At 37.1% G+C, this 20,085-nt stretch overlaps 1 protein-coding gene across 1 annotated transcript in view; it reads right to left on the reverse strand.

Moving 5' to 3' along the window:
* Window positions 1–2,381: 2,381 nt before the first annotated feature.
* The window catches only part of NXPH2 (neurexophilin 2), a 114,025-nt gene continuing 96,321 nt past the window's right edge, over window positions 2,382–20,085 (reverse strand). Inside the window, exon 2 of the mRNA XM_045479679.1 lies at window positions 2,382–4,890. Coding sequence (XP_045335635.1) covers window positions 4,147–4,890 — 744 coding nt within the window. The 3' untranslated portion in view covers window positions 2,382–4,146. The remainder of the gene's footprint in view (window positions 4,891–20,085) is intronic.

A 20,085-nucleotide genomic window follows, 5' to 3' on the forward strand; every position in this document is an offset into this window, starting at 1 on the left:
AAGGTTTTGGAGGGAGTGCATTTCTAGCCATGTTCATGTTTAGTTTGGCTTCTGAATCATGTCTTGTTATACACTCACTACAATTATTTTTGTTTTGTCCTGAATATCTGTTTCAATTTACCTTTCTTATGTGACACAAGACCTGAGATTAGGATTCAGTCAAGTTTGTCCCTTAATACTGGGCATGTTCTTGACTCTGATGGGGTCTTGGTCTACTTGTTTCTCAAATGAGGGAGTTGAACTAGAAGATAGGGAGGGTGCACTCTCTTTGGAATACTACTCTTTTGTATCTTCATATCGGGTTGCTTACTTTTCTTTATTTGGTTATCAATCTACTACTTTAATTTTCGTTGTTAAAAGAGTCTGCTCCTTTAACTTTTTTTTAGGAAAGTATTGTCAGAAGCTTATCTGAATGAGCATAACCTAGGATGCTTATTAAGACGTAGAATCCTATAGTCAATGACATTGTAATAGCACTGTATGGTGACAGATGGTAGCTACACAGGTAGTGAGCATGGCATAATGTATAGAGAATTTGAATCACATATCGTACATCTGAAACCCAAGTAACATTGTGTGTCAATTATTAAATTTTTTAAAAATTTAAAGGTAAAAAAAAGATGTAGGTTCCCTATAAAAAATGTATAATCCTTATAGCACATTCACTAAATCAGATCAGACTCTCTAGGGAAATACTTCTCGGTGGTTAATGTGTATACAAGTCATATGGGGATTTTATTAAAAAGGAAAACTTCCAGTTCAGTGTGTCTGGGGGTAGTACCTGAGATTCTGCATTTCTTTTTCTTTTTCTTTTCTTTTTTTTTTTAACACTTATTTATTTTTTGAGAGACAGAGAGTGTGAGTCGGGGAGAGGTAGGGAGAGAGAGGGAGACACAGAATCTGAAGCAGGCTCCAGGCTCTGAGCTGTTAGCACAGAGCCTATTGCTGGGCTCAAACTCACGAATCGTGAGATCATGACCTGAGCTGAAGTCAGATGCTTGACCGATTGAGCCACCCAGGCGCCCCCAGAGATTCTGCGTTTCTAACAACTGCTGATCTGTCCACCACACTGAAGAGCAAGGCTCTTGAAGCTGTAATGGCAGTTCCAACCTCGCAGAATCATGTTTTGAATGAAGGCAGAATAAGGATCATGCCTAAATGTAGCATGTAGCATCTGAGTCATGTAAATAAGAAAGGTGTTGCAAGAATAAAGATTAAAGAATATAATGTAATATGTATCAGGTGCTCTTTTGGGTGGCCATATCAGAGAACCACACTCATTGTTGCTGTTATTCTAATCATAAGAATGTATTGAAATTCCAAGAACCAAGCAGTAAGAAGAAAATTGTTTCCTTTTTACTGATTGTTGCTTTCCCGCATGCTGTCCATTGGCTCTTTCTCTCATTTCCCTTCCATAGATTTTATAGAGTCTATGGCTGGTATGATCACATTGTTCTTAGTCATGGAAATACAGTCTCTTTCCTGATTCAGTGTGATGAGTAAAATGATTGTTTCTGCTGAAGGGTGAAAAGGTCTTCAAACTAGTTTGCTTTCTAGTAAGCAGTAAGCCTAGAGAGACCCTGGAAAGATGCCTGACATCTCCCCGAAGATTAAATTTCTGCTAAGTGTGTTTTTTTTAACTTACAAAAAATTTATTGAAACACAATTGCCATATAACATTATTGCAGTTTCAGGAGTACAATTGTTGGTTTAATTTTTATTTTTAAAGGGTCTATTCTTTAACTTTTGATGAATTTATAATTGAGTGTAAAGTTAGCTTACATGAATGTCCTTTTCCTCAACTGCAATATTCAAAGGTAAAAATGGTTTTGTAGAAATGTATGCATTTGCATGTTTAAATGGGATCTGATTTATATGGTGCCAAGTACCATTACTGACAATTATGTAGTCTTTGAAATAAAATTATGACTTAAAAATGTATGTGACATATGTTCTACTCCAATTAAAAAATATGCCTAAGGAAATTATCTTTCCTTTTTTTTTTAATTCCACAAACCCTGCTAAAATCCAAGAATTTTGTAAACCAATTTATATTTTTCCCTTTGCATGGATATGTTCATATCACTCAACATTTGAACGCCAGAGTTTTTAATCATATTTCATGCTGCAATAATAATAATTACTATTCCAATCATAATGGAAGCTTACGCTTACAGAGCTCTTACCAGGTACCAGACTATATGCCAAGTGCTTATGTGAATTATCCTTTTACTTTACATTAAAGTCCTCATAGCCAAGGTGCTTTATTTAATATATGCATAAGGAAAATCTTAATGCTCACTTGGTGTTACACACACACACACACACACACACACACACACCCTGAGAAAAGAAAGAAGAGTCTTAAAAAAAACCTGAAGTCATGTGACAGATTTAGCAAATTCTTTTTATTTACATAGAAATGTGTACACATACTTTCTCTGTACACAGAAAATTCTAAGTATATATACATATATGGTTCCCACATATTTTACAATAAATAGTATTTTAATCTTGTTTCTAAATGAAAATAAAAAGATGCCTTAAAATATTTCACACCAACCACAAAATTGCAAAAGCACCTGATGAACTCAGAGCAAAAATTTCAAGCCTGTACTACCACACACTAAGCCTAGTACAATTTTTCAAAAGACAAAATCAAACACTGTACAGATATCACCAGTAAAAGGAAAGGAATGAAAAGCAAAATAGAGGACAAGAGCTGTTGGCTTTTTAAACAATGCAGTAAGAGCATTTTTGTTGGTTAGACTGGTCTTCCTTCAGTTTAGTGTTTTACTTCAACTGATATTTTACAAATAAGGGGTGGGGGCTGGGTAAAGTTAATACCTACTGTAAAAAGAGTAGCTGTTCCATGAGTCTTACAAGTTCTAGAAACATTACTGGCCAGCCAGACCCTCTTTCTGGACTAATGCAAAGATCATCCAGTTCTACGATGCAGGATGACTGTCCACCCACCTCAGAGAAGATGGCAAGGACACCAACGGTGAAGCCACAATAATGTTGAAGTGATTTCAAAAGCCTGGTGCATCAGGTATCTTCGTTGTTAGCACTTAATAATAATCAGTAATGTTTAAATATACTCTTCATTTCTACATAGAATTTAATCCCTCATTCAAATAATTAACTAAATGCAAAGAGAACTGAGTCTGGGAGGCTAGAAATAATGAATCCATAATCCTGGAATTTTGTTAGTCCACTTCCAATTGTTTTCCTTATTCTAACCTCTAGGGAACAACCACTTTCACTTTCAGAGTTGTTCTCTATGTGTATAAAAATCACACTATCAAATGAATAGAATGAAGCTATAGGTTATAGGGTGGATACAGATTTAATGGTATTTTTGGCAATCTCACAGCATTGAATTTGGCAAATGAATCTAAAAATATCATGACCTTCATTATTGTGGGACTCACTTAAAATATAACCAGATTAGCTTTCCCAACCCACTAATCTTACTACTCAGGTGAGTAGCCTCAGGATGGTGACCAGCAAAGGGCTAAATGTTTAAGTCACATCCCACTCAAGCTCAGATAATAATGTATTCTGTTCCACTGTGGCACTGTAACTTCACACATGAGGTCTGAAACAAATTTTACCCCTTCATCTCTCATATCAATAACAGCATAGATGTGGGAGGAAAGACAGCAATAAAAACGAGAGTTTGATGTCAGAAATGTGATTCCTCTATCAAATACAATCTTTTCAGTTACTTTACGGAATCTGCTATTTTAAGGTAACCTTCCAAAACATATTTCAAAGGCAGGCTCATTTCAAGAGCAATGTTTATCACATGCATAATTCGGTTCTTTCTCATTACATGTTGCTACCATTGATGCTTCTTTTAGAGAAACAACAATATTTCTAGGACTTAGCCATCCTACATGAAAGTGATGGCTTCATACACAGTTTGACTTTTTAGATTAAGGTACTTAAGACCGAAACAAACACATTTTTACATTTAAAGATCTTTCTTTTTTGTTTGTTTTTTAAATTTGAAATCTAATAGGGAACTAAGGTTCACTGCCAGAAACAAAAGAGATCCTTTATCATGAAGAACTGGGCTTGGTTCTTGGTCATTCTAATTAAATATATAGTCACCCCTCATTTACATCACTGTGGAAAAATTCAGCCAGAAGATAAGTATGGAGTCTCGCTATGGTAATTGTAGTCAGGGCAGACTTTCTGCACAAGTTTATAATCAACACTGTAAAAGGCAATGTAAATGCAAATGACCTTGAAGGGTTTGGAGCACAGCCAAGACACATGGCTCTGAGTCTGCTCCTGGTAGCAGATCTTCGAGGGGTCAAAGTTGCACAGGGCAGTCTTCTTCGCCCGATCTGTTTTTTCATATTCAATGCGACAATTGAAAGATTTGGACTCCTTGGTCTCCAAGGTAGACTGCGGGGAAACTTCAAATTCCACCACTTTGGAAGGGGGTACCAAACTCACTGAAACATTGCCCAAGCCTGTGGAATTATGTCGGAAATAAACACTGAAGGTTCCATTTCCGTGGTCAACAATTTTCCCTGTGATGAGGAGGTTGAGTTTGACAGTTTTAATGTTGGAATGGAAATCACCCCATCCGAACATCTTCTTAAATTTTCCCGTTTTTACTATCGGCCTCCGTTTAGTTCTTGCCAATGGCTCCTGAACCTCGGTGACGTTGGCCAGCCAATCCCAAAAGTTTTCCATGCTGTCCGCATACGCCAAGTGTCCAGGCTTTGGGACTGGAGACTGTTTAACAAACAGGCGCAGAGGATTGATGATCCTTGAGTGCACCACGTTTCCGACCAATGTCCCCGGAGCATCTTTGTCTTCCCAATCCAGCCCCTCTGTGGCATGCACCACCTTCTTACTTTCACAAAATAACTGTTTGAAAAGAAGAAAGAGAAATAAACTTTAGGTTATGCTTCGAGCGTACACACTAAAGCTAAAGCACAGGGGAAATGCTTGCAGTATTATTTTGATTCTTGATAAATAGCATTTCACACACACAGCTGGGCTCAACAGTGCAACGAGACGGGCATTTCATTCAAACACTGTAAAATTGTGAGTACCAAAATTAAAATGTAATTAGGAAGAGAGTATTTTATTTTAATGGATTGATGTGGTTTTAGTCTCAGCTTCCTAATCTTTACAATACTATCTTTCCAGATTGGAGGAAGGAATGTATTTTGGTATCTCATTCAATAAAAACATTCAATTTGTATGACAAAAACAAAAAAATCATTCAATTTGTGAGGTCTTCTACTTCAGGTAGAAGACAACTCCAGAATGCTGAAGGTTTCTACTAAGAAGCTAGCAACCATCCAAATATAAAATATTAATAAGTCTCTTAAATATATTTAGAAATATTAAGGGTATTATATTCAAAGGCTTATGTCATATCATTTCATAACTTTTGATAATTCCATCTCAAACTCTCTAACAAAAAAGGAGCATGAATAGTAATAGAACGGTCCACAAACGTTTTAGTTGAAAGAATATAACTTCAAATTTTGTGGTCTTTACACAAATTGCAAATGTATATTTTTAATTAGTAACAGACTATGTATTATTCAACAAATGTTATTACAACTGAATTATATACCCCGAAAGAATTGCTTAAAAGGATGCAAATGTTTTATGGATTCCACAAAACGTGGTTCAGATCCCACCCACTGAAACATAGCACTTAATCTGCATCTGATTTTTCTTTTTATTCTTTTTGTAGTGTAAGAGTCCCCATAATTTCTAAAAATCATTTAGTTAAGTCAATATTGATTTGGAGGGACAGAATCATAATATATGAAACTGTTGCCAGGAGTGAATATTTATGGATGACTTATGAAGTCCGGAAAATAGAGGCTTCTGGTGGAAACACAGATAGCCTCTTATCTCTAATGGCACAAACCACTCTGGTAATGATTCTCCAGAAAACTGTCAGCATGATGAAAAGGATGAGAAAGAAGTGAAGCTGTATTTATGAACTGTTTCCCCAACCCTTTCAAACTTGGCAAAGCACCTGGTAAAAATAGTCTCAGATCATTACAAAAAATTATTACTTTCAATCCAATTTTGAGGCAAAAAAAAGAGACATAGCTTGGATCATAAATATTTCACTTGACTGTATGGTAGAGTTTAATAACCTGAGGTTATCTTTGATATATTCACAAAAGTTTAGAAGTTCTAATAGAGCTTTGTGCAAAGTGTTTTCACCTACACCTTGTCCCCAGGATCACTTTAGACTCAGAAACCAAGGACTTCAATGCATGTGTGTTTTTTCCCCTTTTTTGTACTTTGGGCGGTGAGGCAGAGTTCATAATCTATATATTTGCTTCTGATTAGTTTCCTGAATGTTTTCCTTCCTCATGTCTACTATCTTTAAAAATTCTTTTCCCTTAAATTACTGAGGTTTGGTAGGAGGGCAAATTGATACAATGCACATTCTTATTATATTCAGAACCTAAATGCATACCGCCTTCTTAGGAGCTTGTGAATCCTGAGTTGATACTTCTTTCCTTTGCTGGCATTGAAAGATTAGTATATTCACCAGGAAAAAAAGAATCCTTAGTCTGGATTTCTGGTTCAAAATATTCTGCGTATTTCTGATACTGTAACTAGCTTTCTGATTTTGAATACTCATAATTATGATGTGCACAAATCTCATTCAAAACCATTGGTAATAACCCACGAAGTTCAGTACTGGCTTCAGTTATAACTTGAGTTTCCTGAGAACTGACTGCTGCAGGCTGGTCCAACTGACGTGTCCAGCCTCTCCCCAGCAAGGACAAGGACACGTGGGCAGATAAGAAACCCCTTGCTGATCAAGGCCCAATTTCCCTTCTCTGTGATTATGATTCTTGTTGTCCAGATTCTATTATTTATTTTTCATCCATTTCCAGTATTTCATGAGATGTGCCTTGTTTGGTCAATGCTGACAGACATACCTACCACTTACTAGAATCTTGTAAACAAGAAATTTACTTCCTGATCTCTACTCCCCTATGTGGTACAACTTCCAAACTTCTTTTCTCACTCCTGCCTTCCTTCCTCTCTTTTCATAGGATAAATCCCTTCTGACATTTTCCCCTTCTAAATTGTTAAACAATCTTGGTTCTTACCTTTATGTACCATGCTGCCGATCAATACTATGTTAGTGGAACTAAGACCCATTCTCTATTCGAAAACATTTGTCTTTCTCAGAAGTATGAGAACATTTTTTGTTACCAACAGCAACATGATCTTTTTTATTTTCCCCTAAAAATGTTTGTTTTACATTATACATTTTCCTGAATTTTTTCTACCTGGGTCATTTGTTCTCATTTAGTGCTTGGCCTGGCTTTCTCCTTACTTTTCCATTATTGAAAACCTATAAACATTGAACCCATCATTCAATGACAAGTAAATTTGCAAGTTAACTGGTATTGGCTTATTCACTGCAGAAGCCGTTATGAGACAGATGTTTTTAAGAACTCCTCTTTCTCTAGGACTTCTGCTGTGATGGTTCTGAGATTACTCAATTATAACAAAAACAAGAATAATAATAAATGATCATTTACTGAGTTTAAAAAAAAAATAAAGATTTTCTTTGTAGTAATTTATGTTGTAACAACTTGACCCAAACATATGTTGACAAACCCTGAGCAATAAGTATGTAAAAAAAAAAAAATCCTAGTTTATCAAGCAGATAACTTAGATGTGATTACTTGCTTTTAGAAAAGCTCTTCAACTCTTCAGAAAAGATTTCCCATATGAATTTAAAATGTAATTTAATTTCTAAAAAATATATTTTAACACAATACTCTTCAGGTTCAAACTTATTCAAGAAGCTCTTGATTTGAAGGTTGACTTACATAAAAAATAATAAAGTTTAACAAATAGCACAGATCTATAATTGGTCTCTGTTCTCATAAAAATACTCAGACAGTTCCTTAGATAAAAAGTAGATGTACATATGTTTTAATTTTTTTTTTTTTTTAAATTTTTTTTTCCAACGTTTATTTATTTTGGGGACAGAGAGAGACACAGCATGAACGGGGGAGGGGCAGAGAGAGAGGGAGACGCAGAATCGGAAACAGGCTCCAGGCTCTGAGCCATCAGCCCAGAGCCCGACGCGGGGCTCGAACTCACGGGCCGCGAGATCGTGACCTGGCTGAAGTCGGACGCTTAACCGACTGCGCCACCCAGGCGCCCCATAATTTTTTTTGCTTTGCCTTAGACCATCACATGTCTAGCTTGCTTTGACAGCAATATTAAAGTTGAGAAAAGCTGTGTGTAAGCTTATCTGTTTATTACTTATTATCATAAATACTGATTTCCAAACATAAACCCCAATCTCAAAACATTATTAGATAATGATATATTGGCAGAAGAGTGTCATTAAAAGGATAAATATATTGCTAATTGTCCTAAAGAGAAGACGACTGTACCTCCTCTTCCAATTCACTCTCCCTTTGGTATAGCTCATTTGGCTTCACCCCTGGAATGTTTTCTTCAAATGAATACATCACTGTTGAGAGGGCACCCTCCCCTAGACCCGGTCTACAAGGAGTATTGTATGATCTAAGTCCCCAAAGCTCATGCTTAACCTCAGAGACCTAATCAGGGATGACTAAGGGTTGGAGGAAATATAATCTTGCCCCACACTCATCCATACACTCCCAGTATAGAATCAGCATGGTGGAAAAAGCACAGGGATTTGGTGCCTGATGACCTCACACCCCTCACTTAAGTGTTTGATGTGAACCCGTTTTCTCACCTATATCTCCCTTGTTGATCGATTGTAAGGACAAAATGAAAGAATGGATGGAAATTACTGAGCCCAATCTCTGGCAAGAGTCATTCAATGACTGATGGCTCTTGCATGGTCCAATGGATAGTACCATGTTTCCTATTCAAGAACTGTCTTCAAAGGGTTGTATGAACTCTCGGGCCTCCAGGAAACTGATTAATGGTTAATCAAGCAACTTGTTCAGTGCCATATGACAAATTAATGACTGAGTAGAAAATACCCTTCTCAGCCCCAGAACATCAATCAATCGTTTCCTCCTATTTCCAGTCTTGCTGGCCTCTGAGTTATAGCCAGATCACAGGCACAGGTAAGCTCTCTTTGCCAACAAAATGTGTTTGTGGATCTTTGATTCCAACCTACTGAATGAGTCAGCAAAGGGACCTGAAAGTACAAAGTGTCTGGCAGGCGCCCTCGTTCCTGAACAGACAATTTCCATGATACAACATGCTGGGAGAGACTGCAGGTGGTTCTGAACCTGTTGGCAAACCACTCTGTCCAAGACAATGTTGTTAGATGTTATCTACAAAACACATGGCTATATTCCCCCTGGTTACTTTTGTACTTTCTGGGACTCTGTCGGTATCACTGCTGTCTTTTGTCCCATCATATTGCAATAATAATGCAAAAACATTTAACTGCAAGCACCAAATGGAGTTTAAAAAAGGGAGAAAAAAGAGGAATTGCTGTGCTTTATCTGTTTGAACATTCCCTGATTTCCACACATTTATCAAAGTTTAAGTAATTTATGTCTTGGCAGAGTGTATCAATTTCACAAAGCACACACATTAGCGAGATACAATGATATCATATTAGCTTTTTCTGCATCTTACAGAGGAGCTCAAAAAGATTAATAAAAGCTCAAACCTTCATCAATTAAATGAAGCAGGTGGAAGGAAGGGAATAGAGGAAGAAGACTGTATTTCATTTCAATTCTTTGTTTTTAGGGGGAAACAAGCTGACAGGTTCAAATCATTCATCATAACAAGCTGGAGTTGAATTTCGCTGATAATTAAATGCATTTTTTTCCCCAAGAGGCAAAGAAGTTGCAATGAATTTTATAGTAGCAGATGTGAGAACTGTCACGAATTATGGAAATAATTTATAAACCAAAAAGCATCTTCATCTGCAAATACTATATCAGAAGATCCTTTTAAAAACTACATTTGTCATGTATTTTTCAATAAGCACTTTATTTTAGAATAATTTTAGTTTACAGAGAAAAGCTGTGTAATACAGAGTTACCATATGCCCTGCACCCCATTTCCTATATTGTTAACTTCTTACACTGCAACACACTTGTCACAACTAATGAACCAATAATGACACATTATTATGAACTAAAGTCCATAGTTTGCTCAGATTTCCTTCATTTTTCCTTAATGTCCTTTATCTACTTGAGGATCCCATCTAGAATGCCACAGTACATTTGGTCATCATGAATCCTTAGGTTTGTCTTGTCTATGTCTTTCCTTGTTTTTGATGACATTTTGTATGTTTTGAAGAGTATTGGTTAGGCATTTTGTAGAATGTCCTCCAATTTGAGTTTGTCTGATTTTTTCTCATATTTACACTGGAGTTACAGATTTGGGGAGGAAGAACACAGAGGTAAGGTACCATTTTCATCACTTCATCTCAAGGGTCCATGTTAGCAACACATTTTATGACTATTGATGTTACTCTTAATATTTGGCTTAGGGAGAGAAGATCCTCTTTTTAAAGTTTTCCTTTCAGGGGGCACTTGGGTGGCTCAGTCGGTTAAGCTTCTGACTCTTGATTTCAACTCAGGTCATGATCTCACCGTTTGTGAGATTGAGTCCCGTGTTGGGCTTTGTGCTGATAGCACAGAGTCTGCGTGGTATTCTCTCTTTCCCTCTCTCTCTGCCCCTGTCCCACTCATGCTTGAGCTCTTCCTCTCTCAAGATAAATAAATAAACATTAAAAAAAATTTTTTTCCTTTCAGAATTTTCACAAGGCTTATTCATTTTTGTTATCATAAGCTTAGTTTAAAATTGTTTTAATGTTTATTTATTTTTGAGAGGAGAGAGAGAGACAGAGTGTAAACAAGGGAGGAGCAGAGAGAGACACAGAATCCAAAGCAGGCAACAGGCTCTGAGCTGTTGGCTCAGAGCCCAACACGGGGCTCGAACTCATGAATCGTGAGATCATGACCTAGCCAAAGTCAGATGCTTAATCAACTGAGCCACCCAAGTGTCCCTACCATAAGCTTAGTTTAATTTACACTTAATTCAGTGGCACTTGGTTAGGATTAAATTTTTTTTAAGTGAAGCATTCTCAAGCATTTTAATTTATAACTAGTGCATCCCTGAATTATCTAAAATAACCTCAGAGTTGCTTAGGAAATAATACACTACTTATAAAGCATTTCAGCAACATTATGTGCTATAAATATGTCTGTCCTCATTATTTATTATTTTATTTTTATTTAATATTAATTTCTTAAAAACTGGGTCCATTTCGATACCTGGTAGCTCAATAGGAAGAGCTTGTTCTATCAATATCTTATGTAGAATTAGACACCAACTACATCAGATTCAAATGTCTGTTTTCTCAGTTTTGGAGCCTGTGCACTGTACTTGATTCTCCATATCCAGTGAGTCAGTATCAACTTTTCTTTGTACGTGTTTGGCAACGGGAATGGAGCTAATGAAAGAAAACCTCACAAAAGGGTGTTCTATATTCATAGTATTCTGGTGCTACACTACCATGAATACTACTTGGTCTCCTGTGGGATTTGGGACAGTGAGACCTTTGCCATAATTATGGGATAAGTCTTTTCTATATGTCCATACTGTGAGAGCTTTGCTTCTTCCCTGTAGCTGTATGCTCTAGGGCTGGGAGTAGAGAAGAGGGAGAAGATTTCTTTACACACAGCAAATAACAGAAAGGAAGTGAAAGACCTTTAAAGCTTTGAGCTTCTGGGGTTCAAATTCCATTCAATGTATGCCATGCCGTTATCAGTCCAGATAGTTCTATCCTATAGCGCTTCTAACAGATGCTGTTTTTATTTGAAGAAATGCCAGGGGAGGAGATATCCCCACCAGCCTTGCTGTCCTAGTCCAGTGTTTAATAATTATAGCTGACACTTTTATTTAATACCCATTCACTCTTCACTTACATGGCACCAGGGGAGTAGGAGAGGCTTGGATTTCTTAAGGAATTGAAGCTTAGCCCTTGAAGCTCACAGTTTCTATATACAGTTCTCCTGACTTAGCAAGACCAGACTGGATGACATTAACACACCTTGTTTAAGAAAGTAGGGAGCCTAAGACAGCTTGGAAATATTTCCACAAAAATTATTTTATTATTATTTCTTTAATGTTTATTTATTTTGGAGATAGTGAGAGAGACCGAGTGGGAATGCAAAGGGGCAGAGAGAGAGGGAGACACAGAATCCGAAGCAGGCTCCAGGCTCCGAGCTCTCAGCACAGAGACCAACACCGGGCTCCAGCTTATGAACCGTGAGATTATGACCTGAGCTGAAGTCAGACGCTTAACCGACTGAGCCACCCAGACGCCCCCCACAAAAAATTATTTTACTTTTGTAAGAGTAAATTTATTGCTTCACTGACTTTAGCCTATACCTGCAATTAGATGAATGCAACTCTGCTCCCACATTGCACTTGTCAATGATTGGACTGGGAAAAGAAATGGAGAGTCCCAAGCAAGTCTGTGCATTGTAGAAAGAATCTGTTGGCACATCCTTCAGTGGCTGAATTTGCCCAAACAGAAAAACGATTCTGAGTGAAGGAATGAATGAAAGAGGCAGGCACAAGGAACTCAATCACAATATGTTAAAAACTGCAGCGGGAAACAGCGAGAGATAGAAATAGCAGTGCTTTGATTTGCTGGAAGGAGTTGGTGTCAGAAACACTGGGATAGTAATCTGGCACTGTCACTTATGGTCCCATCATCCTGGGGAAGCCATGACCATTTGCTCCAGGGTAAAATGGTGGGGAGAAAAAAAAAAGGGTGGAGTTACACTTGAGGGAGAAAAAGGAGGTTGTGAGGTAGAAAGTGAATCAGAGTGAGGTGGCTCTGTGGGCAGGACACTCGTAATGAGGAGAATTCTGTAGTCCAGAGGATTGAGGTGACCCGGAACTGTGGCCAGATGTACATGTTCATCTTTAATCACTGATTCAACACGTTTTATTGAATGCCTTCCAGATACATCATTTAGGCACTAGGTATTGGGAGCACATTGCTCAAGGGACAGAGTTCCTGCCTTCATGGGAATTGCAGAAAAGCAGGGAAAAGAAGCATTAATCATACATAAATATCTCACTTATAATTGTCACGAGGTCCTGGAAATTTATATCTCTATCTATATGTACACATATCAGTATAACAGGGAGTAGAGAGAGCTAGTCCTTAACAGGGGAAGCAACAGTACAGGGAGTGAATAGAATTGAGTAATTAATACCTTTATTCTGATGAGAGAAATGAAATCCAAGATTTACTAGTTGATGGTTGACAATGAATGAATCAGTGTCAAGAAAACGAATTGATCTTGGTATTTATATTCCTTTTTTCCTGTTCCAAATTGTATATCGATTTGTTTATAATTACTAATGAGAGTGTGATAACATTATAAGACAATAGTTCTATTTCTTCCAGTGAAAGGTTAATTTTCTTCTTTTCCTTTTTTTCCCCAGCTTTATTGAGGTGTAATTGACAAACAAAATTGTAATATATTTAAGGTGTACCACGTGATGATTTGATACACGTTTACAGTGTGAAAGGATCCCCAGCATCCAGTTAATTAACACATCCATCACCTCACAGTCACCTTATGGGAGGGAGAGGGGGATGAAAACCCTTAAGAAAGGGTTCTTAGCAAATTTCAATTATACAACACAGTATTATCAATTACAGTCACCATGCTGTACGTTAGAGCCAAAGAACTTATTCATCTTATAAGTGAAAATACATGGCCACTTCTATTAACCGTAAGTAGGCTCCAGTGTTCAGTCAGTGCTGAATTCCTGATTAGGAGGGCTAGTGCTGGCAGGTGGCACCCTCGCAGGCCTTGTCTTTCACCCTTAAACCTCCTAAGAGCTGCTGAAGGTTTATAATACAGCTGACCCTGGAACAACATGGGTTTGAACTCTGTCCATTTATATGCACGTAGTTTTCAATAAATACTGGACATTACTGTAAATGAATTTTTCTTCCTTATGATTTTCTTAATAATATTTTCTTTTTTCTAGCTTACTTTATTGTGAGAATACAGTATATAATACATATAATGTACAAAATATGTGTTAATCAACTGTTTATGTTATGGGTAAATCTTCCAGTCAATAGGTTATTAGTAGTTGAGTTTTGGGGCACCTGGGTGGCTCAGTCGGTTAGGCGTCCGACTCTAGATTTCAGCTCAGGTCATGATCTCATGGTTTGTGAGTTCCAGCCCCACATCTTGCTCTGTGTTGGTGGTGCAGAGCCTGCTTGGGATTCTCTCTTTCCCTGTCTCTCTGCCCCTCCCCTGCTTGTTCTCTGTATCTCTCTCAAAATAAATAAAAATAAAAACTTAAAAAAAAACAAGTAGTTGAGTTTTAGGGGAGTCAAAAGCTATACGTGGATTTTTGACTGCATGAGGGTCAGCACCACTAGCTCCTTGTGTTGTTCAAGGGTAGACTATGTATATTATTGGGCTCTGGGACAGTCAGACCTTTGCCATAATTGTGTTATAACCCTTTTCTATAATTGTATGTAATTAATACAACATATATTAATGTTGATTTATAATGAGCTAAGTATGCTCTGGATAAATAACAATATTCTGAAATAATGTAGGTTTGTCTTTATGTTTCTAAGTGTGTGAAAATACACTAATACACAACAAATTTGGCTGGCATCTATGATTTTCATGAGAAACAATGAGTGCTCTAAATAAAAGGTGAAACAAAACAACCTAATTGTTTTTCCATAATCATAGCATTGAAGAGACGTCTATGCCTCAAGAGGATGTTTTCAGTTTTCTGTCTTTATGCTTGAATATAAAATACTTACAGCCCATACTATTTTTCCATGAATCATTTGCCAAAATATACATAAAACACCACACTTACATTGAATAGATCACCTACCATTAACAAGGAAGGCCATATCCCTGTTTTACACTGCACTAAAAATATGTAGTCCTCTGTCCATTAAAGAAAAAAAATTCTGACTTTCCAGAACCAGGCAGAATGAACTCAATGCTCCAAATTAGTGGCTTGGTACCAAGCTGGGAGTGTTGTCTTTTTCTTAATAACAGGAGTGGCATACACTCTAAGAGATAAATTGATACAGATCTGTACAAATATTTTTTAAAGGCAGCTGGCTTGCCCCCTTTGGATATCCTGTAAGCATTCATTAATGTTCTTTCAGAGTGACAATCACTGCTAAGTGCCAGTTTGGAAGAATAACTGGTTTGTTTAATAGGTCTGTTTATAATGTTGTTCACGATGGAATCCATGTAGCTAGCCATTAATTATTTAACTGGGGCTATTAGTTTAAGCCAAGAACCCCAAAAGTGACCACTGTTATACAATTTAGAGGTGGCTTGCAGGTCCCATTATACCTGAAGAATTATAGAGCCAATGAAGAAGGTGGTCGAAAGCCTCATTTTTACTGCCTACGTATAGCTTATATAATTGGATTGCTTTAACAATTCTATCCTGTATCCTGTAGTTAAAACTAAAACGACAACTTGCTCAGCAGAAAAAAAAAAAAAAAAAAAAGAAAGAAAGAAAAAAGAAAGAAAGAAAAAAAAATCCTTCTCATGATCAAACTCAGCATCCCATTAAATTTTTTGCTTGTAAACGAATCTTGGAAAGCATTTTCTCTGAGTAGAAATTTTACAGAGTATCATCATCGCTGACAAAACAGGTATTACGTATCTGGTAGGGAACATACAATGTTGTATTGATGATTAGTAGTACAGCTTGCTCTAAAGTCATATTTCTGGGGCTCCATTACTGAACTGTCACAGCAGATTAAAAGAAGAATGACATAAAGGGGATGAAGGATGGTAGAATCAAACATACATCAATATATTAATTGTGCCTATTAATATCTTGTGGCATAATGTGGCATTGTTTCAAAATTCATTTTGCAAGTTGAAAAACAAATGATTGCTTAGGAGAAGAAAGCTTAACAGTGGACATCCTTCCTTTCTGCTGAGAGTAGCAAATTCATTTTACCTCCCAGATATCTTTTAATAGCTACCCTTTACATTTTTCTAAATTGATACAGGAACTAACAGGAAACATAAATGTGAAGACAGAAATCTTAGCAGTAAGAGCCAAAAAGCTAGATTGCAATGCTTGGCAGTACTTTTATTGCTAAGGTTAAATATGGCAATTCCTGTTTTATCTTGATGACAGTAATCTGGAAAATCAATGACACAACCTCTGCAAAAAATTACACACACACACACACACACACACACACACACTGATACACAGAAATATCATGTGTATGAACACGTGTGCATGCACATACCATAACTTCTGCAAATGTTTAGGGGAAACGGTGTGAAAAGTAACTTAGACTTCATTTTGTATTAGCAAGCTGAATAAAAGGAGTTCTTAAACAAATAATGAACATGCTAGAACCAAATACTGAACATGCCTTGTGCTAGGGGGCTGCTAAGTGTTATGATGTGACCACACTTCCAGAATGAAACAGGGGCAGATGGCAGTCTCATTTAATGCAAGGTTTGCAAAGTCAAACAAGGTATTCTTTCGATAATCCAATAGAAAAAAAATAGTCTTTTAGCAGTTAAGAGATAAATGACTCAGGGGCACCTGGGTGGCTCAATCGGTTGAGCATCTGACTCTTGGTTTCGGCTCAGGTCACAATCTCATGGTTCGTGAGTCTGAGCCCTGCATCAGGCTCTGCACTGACAGTGCGGAGCCTGCTTGGGATTTTCTGTCTCCCTCTCTCTTTGCCTCCCCTCCCTCCCTCTCTCTCTCTCAAAAATAAATAAACAAACATTAAAAAACAAAAAAGACAGAAATGCCTCAGAATGGTGAGGGGTACTGTCTGTTTTCACCCACGTGTCCTTATAAACCTCAACTAAGTTTTCAATGTGAGAGAAGAGCTTCACGTGATAGGAACCCATCAAGACTTCTCAAATATAATGCCTGGGAGAAACAACATGAATATGTCCTGACCTCTAAAAGCTAGCATTTAAAAAGGAAAGTTACAAAAGAGGGAAGAACAGTCAAATGAGGAGTAGAAATGCCAGATATTGTAGTTCTATGTCAGTTTAGGCAGAGTTTCAATGAGGAAACATGAGTGCAGGGGAGGGGTGCAGAGAGGCAACAGATGGGGGTTAGGAAAAGTGCACAGGTGCATGGCTTTGTATTTTACCATCAAATCCATTTGCTATTTCAATCTTCTGGTACCATTAGTCTGCAATTAACAATTACTGCCTGTGATGGTTAGTATTTTAAATTTTTAATTCTTTTTCAGTACACTCTACTATATCCAACATGGGGCTTGAACTCATACCTCAGGATTGAGAGTCACATACTCTATGAACTGAGCCAGCCAGGCACCATTATGGTTAGTTTTAAGTGTCTCCTTGGCCAGACTACAGTTCTCAGTTATTCAAATACTAATCTAGGTGTAGCTGTGAAGGTATATTGTAGATGTGATTAACATCCACAATCAGCTGACTTTCTCTTTTTCATTTCAAAATGATAGTGTTTATTGGTTAACCTTCTTTCACCAAACATGACATTTATTAATTTAAAATAAACCTTCAAATGGTTTTAGATACATAGTATGATATTTCACTTTAAATGTAAACATTCATAGTCGATTGGGGATTTTTACATGATCCTACAAAAATGTGTTGCTTTATTATGATATGATATAAATGTTTTATAAAATCAGTGATAGTTTCCATATGATAAAATATCTATTTAATAAAAAACACAAATGCATATTACTTGTGTATATGAAACTGATTACTGTGTTAAATTTTTTTTGCAATAACCATCCCTAACCTTTACACTGAGAACTACCGTCTACATAAATAACCTCATTTGTTCTTACGCCTACTTTGTGAGGTGTGTAGGGCAGGATATAGCCTTAAAAAGCTTAAGAAGGATTGTCCATGGTCCACATATTGAAAGGCAGCAATAAATCTAGGAATCAGGTCTTTTTTTATCAAGTCACTGTTTTTTCCACATTAACACTCTAACGGGCCTGGGGTGCCTGGGTGGCTCAGATTTAGTGTCTGACTTCAGCTCATTGACTTCAGGTCATGATATCACGGTCCATGAGTTTGAGCCCCACGTTGGGCTCTGTGCTGACAGCTGGGAGCCTGGAGCCTGCTTCAGATTCTGTCTCCCGCTCTCTTTCCCTTCCCCCACTCATGCTCTGTCTCTCTCTCTCTCTCAAAAAATAAACATTAAAATAAAAATTTTTAAAAATACTCTAAGGGGCCTGACACCAAAAAATAACTTGGACAATATAATATAAATAATATGATAAAAATATAACATATTACCTTACAAAGGAAAAAATTCTTTTCATTACAAAATGAATTTTATTCTAGAAAATGAAACTAAGAAAACTGAAGAAAATTAAAGTCAGATAACTGAATATTTTATTTTATCGTAAAGTTTACTTATTTATCTTGAAAGAGAGAATGCTAGAGGTGAGGGCAGGGAAGGGGCAAAAAGAGAGGGAGAGAGAGAATTTCAAGCAGGCTCTGCCTGTCAGCACAGAGCATGATGTGGGGCTCAATCTCCCCAGCTGTGAGATAATGATTTGGCCTGAAATCAAGAGTCAGATGCTTAATGGATTGAGCCACCCAGGCGTCCCACAGATGACTGTGAATATTTTAATATGCATTTATATTTTTACCTTATTTAATATAAATAGTCATCTTTTGTATATTACCTTTAATTACTTTTAAGGAAAATAATATTGTATTCAGTTGAATACTAGTTCAAATGCTGTAGAAGAGAAAAATCTCACTATTACAAACAGTAAAAGCTAAATCCAAAGCAGGGTCAATTTTTTGTAGACCTCTTCCCTAAATCTTGGATACTTTGCTTTTCCATCATTTGTCATCAAAGTGCAAATCAGAGTCATTTGGATCTTTTTGGGCAGGAGCAAAGTCACTGTCCTTTGGACTGGCTGGTGTGGTATCTCCACCCTTTTGAAGCCCAAGGAGGTTTTGTCAGCTCCGGTCTTTGCATCCATGGCTCTGCCCTCAGAGTCATTCTTTTTTCATCCTGCCCTTTCCCTGTAACTTTCAGTGCAGGCTGACAACCTTTCTGGTGGTATAAATTTCTTAAAACCTTGTGACAGTCTCCTGTGTCATTCACTGGGGTTCTAAGCCATTAACAAGAGTGCCCTTCACACATCTTTTCTGGATAACTGTTTGTCTATTCCTGGTTTCTGTTGAGATAGTTGATTGGATCCATGAGTCGTAGACCTAGTGTCTTTAGCAAAAGTTGTCTAGCCACACCTTTGGTGTTTTCTCCAGAGCAGATCAGTTTGACTCTAAGTAAAGGAGATTATTCTTGATGTTGTGGGTGGACCTTATACAATCAGTTGAAACATCTTAAAACAATTACAAGAACCTATCCCTGGAAATATAGCTTTTGGGTTTCCATATATCTATCCATCTATCCATCCATTTATTTATCATCTATTTATCCTACTGATTCTGTATCCCTGGAGAACTCCAATACACTGCCTTTTAATTTTAATAATTATGTTCATGTGTGAACATTTTATTTTCATGATTCATTTATGTCTCTTACTGTCTTATATTCTCCTCAGAATATAGGGGATACTTGATTGCAACCTCATCACTGGGTCAGATTTAGGATCAATTGTCTCCATGTTCTTCCAAGAGTAAACTGTGAAAGTTCAGATAGACTTTCACCTGTCATATTGTTTATTATTATCATTACTATTTATTTTTTACTTGACTCTTCCTCTTGCAAACTCCTTGAAGACAGCTACTAGATCTTGTTCGCCTTTATATCTCTAGCACTTATCACTGTGCTTGATTCACAATAAGTGCCTAATAAAAACGGACTACATAAATCTGAATGGCAGTGTGTAACATCCTGGACCTTTCACAAGTTTTTATTTCCCTAGGCTTTACTCTTAGGCCACTTTGGGAAATGTTCTAAATCCTAAATAAAATGTAGTCGATAAAATAGTCAACTAGAAAAAACAGTGGCGATGGGGAAAAAGGAGTTACACATTGGGAGAATGGAACTGAATAAGAAGTAACGATCATCTGATAGAGG

Source organism: Leopardus geoffroyi, chromosome C1, assembly GCF_018350155.1.
Source record: "Leopardus geoffroyi isolate Oge1 chromosome C1, O.geoffroyi_Oge1_pat1.0, whole genome shotgun sequence".
Lineage (NCBI taxonomy): Eukaryota > Metazoa > Chordata > Mammalia > Carnivora > Felidae > Leopardus > Leopardus geoffroyi.